This window comes from Sphaeroforma arctica, assembly GCF_001186125.1.
Source record: "Sphaeroforma arctica JP610 unplaced genomic scaffold supercont1.3417, whole genome shotgun sequence".
Classification (NCBI taxonomy): domain Eukaryota; class Ichthyosporea; order Ichthyophonida; genus Sphaeroforma; species Sphaeroforma arctica.
In genome coordinates this window covers 1-1,075 of record NW_014037141.1, presented here as the reverse complement: position 1 = coordinate 1,075, position 1,075 = coordinate 1, and the positions used below count along the sequence as shown (strand labels likewise).

General features: G+C 35.3%; 1 protein-coding gene across 1 annotated transcript; it reads right to left on the bottom strand.

Moving 5' to 3' along the window:
* Positions 1–353: 353 nt before the first annotated feature.
* SARC_13548 (hypothetical protein) lies at positions 354–562 on the bottom strand (the record flags this gene model as incomplete). The annotated part of the gene is made up of 1 exon (XM_014292320.1): positions 354–562. A coding segment is annotated over one exon (209 nt), but the record flags the coding sequence as incomplete, so codon positions are not given.
* Positions 563–1,075: the final 513 nt, after the last annotated feature.

The following is a 1,075-nucleotide window of genomic DNA, read 5'->3' as shown; positions in this document are numbered from 1 at the left end:
ATATATATATATATATATATATACCGTTCCTATGTGTATTAATATATACATACATAAATGTAGAAAACTGTTGCTTTTGTCTCAAAGGATGACTCTTCCCATGTTTGTGTACATATATGTATATATATACATGTATTTAATAACTGTTGCTTTTCTCGCAATGATGCTTTTCTCGCAATGAATGTCCCTCCTTATGTGTATGAATATACATATACATATATGTATTAAATGGTGCCATTGTCGCAGTGACACTCCACAACACCACAGTCCAGCACTTGCATGTACGCATCACGCATATATAGAGACACGACCAATATGTAAAATACAAACAGATGCTGATAGATCATACATACCCTTCTGAGGAGTAGTATTCAGGCGGGGCGCTCTCTTTCCCGTTTTTCCCCTTCGTCTTCACGGGAGGATTGTATGCAGGGGCAGCCTCTCTCTTCTTACTATCTGCCCCCAACTGTCCATAGTTGAAATTGTGCTCATCTGTCCCTAACTCACCGTATGATGGCAACTGATCACCCGCTGATACGCTCGGTTCGGTCTGCACAAACATAGTCCAACGAGAAATGATTATAGGTGCAAAATCGAGTACCGACGTTTGAATTATACACAATGAGTCAAGTACTAACATGATATGCAAGAACACGCGGATCAGAAGTATCACTGTGAACTCGTAAAGTGGCGTTCATAGACCGACTTTAATTGATCGTGCGATACCAAATGATCGCCTTCAGCTGCTATATTTGCTATCTGTTTGGACAACATCACGAATTAAGTTAATGCAATAGATAACACAGTTCGTTATCTGCAGCTGACATTCGAGGGGTCCAAAGAAGTGCACAGATCAATACATCACATGATACGCACAATATAAATGAATGTTATCTACGGTATATATCTATACATATATACATATATATATATACATATATAAATATATATATATATATATATATATATATATATATAAATAGTGTGTGTGTGTGTGTACATGTATACATGTATACATGTATATATGTATATATATACATATATATATCTTATATATATATATATGTATATATAT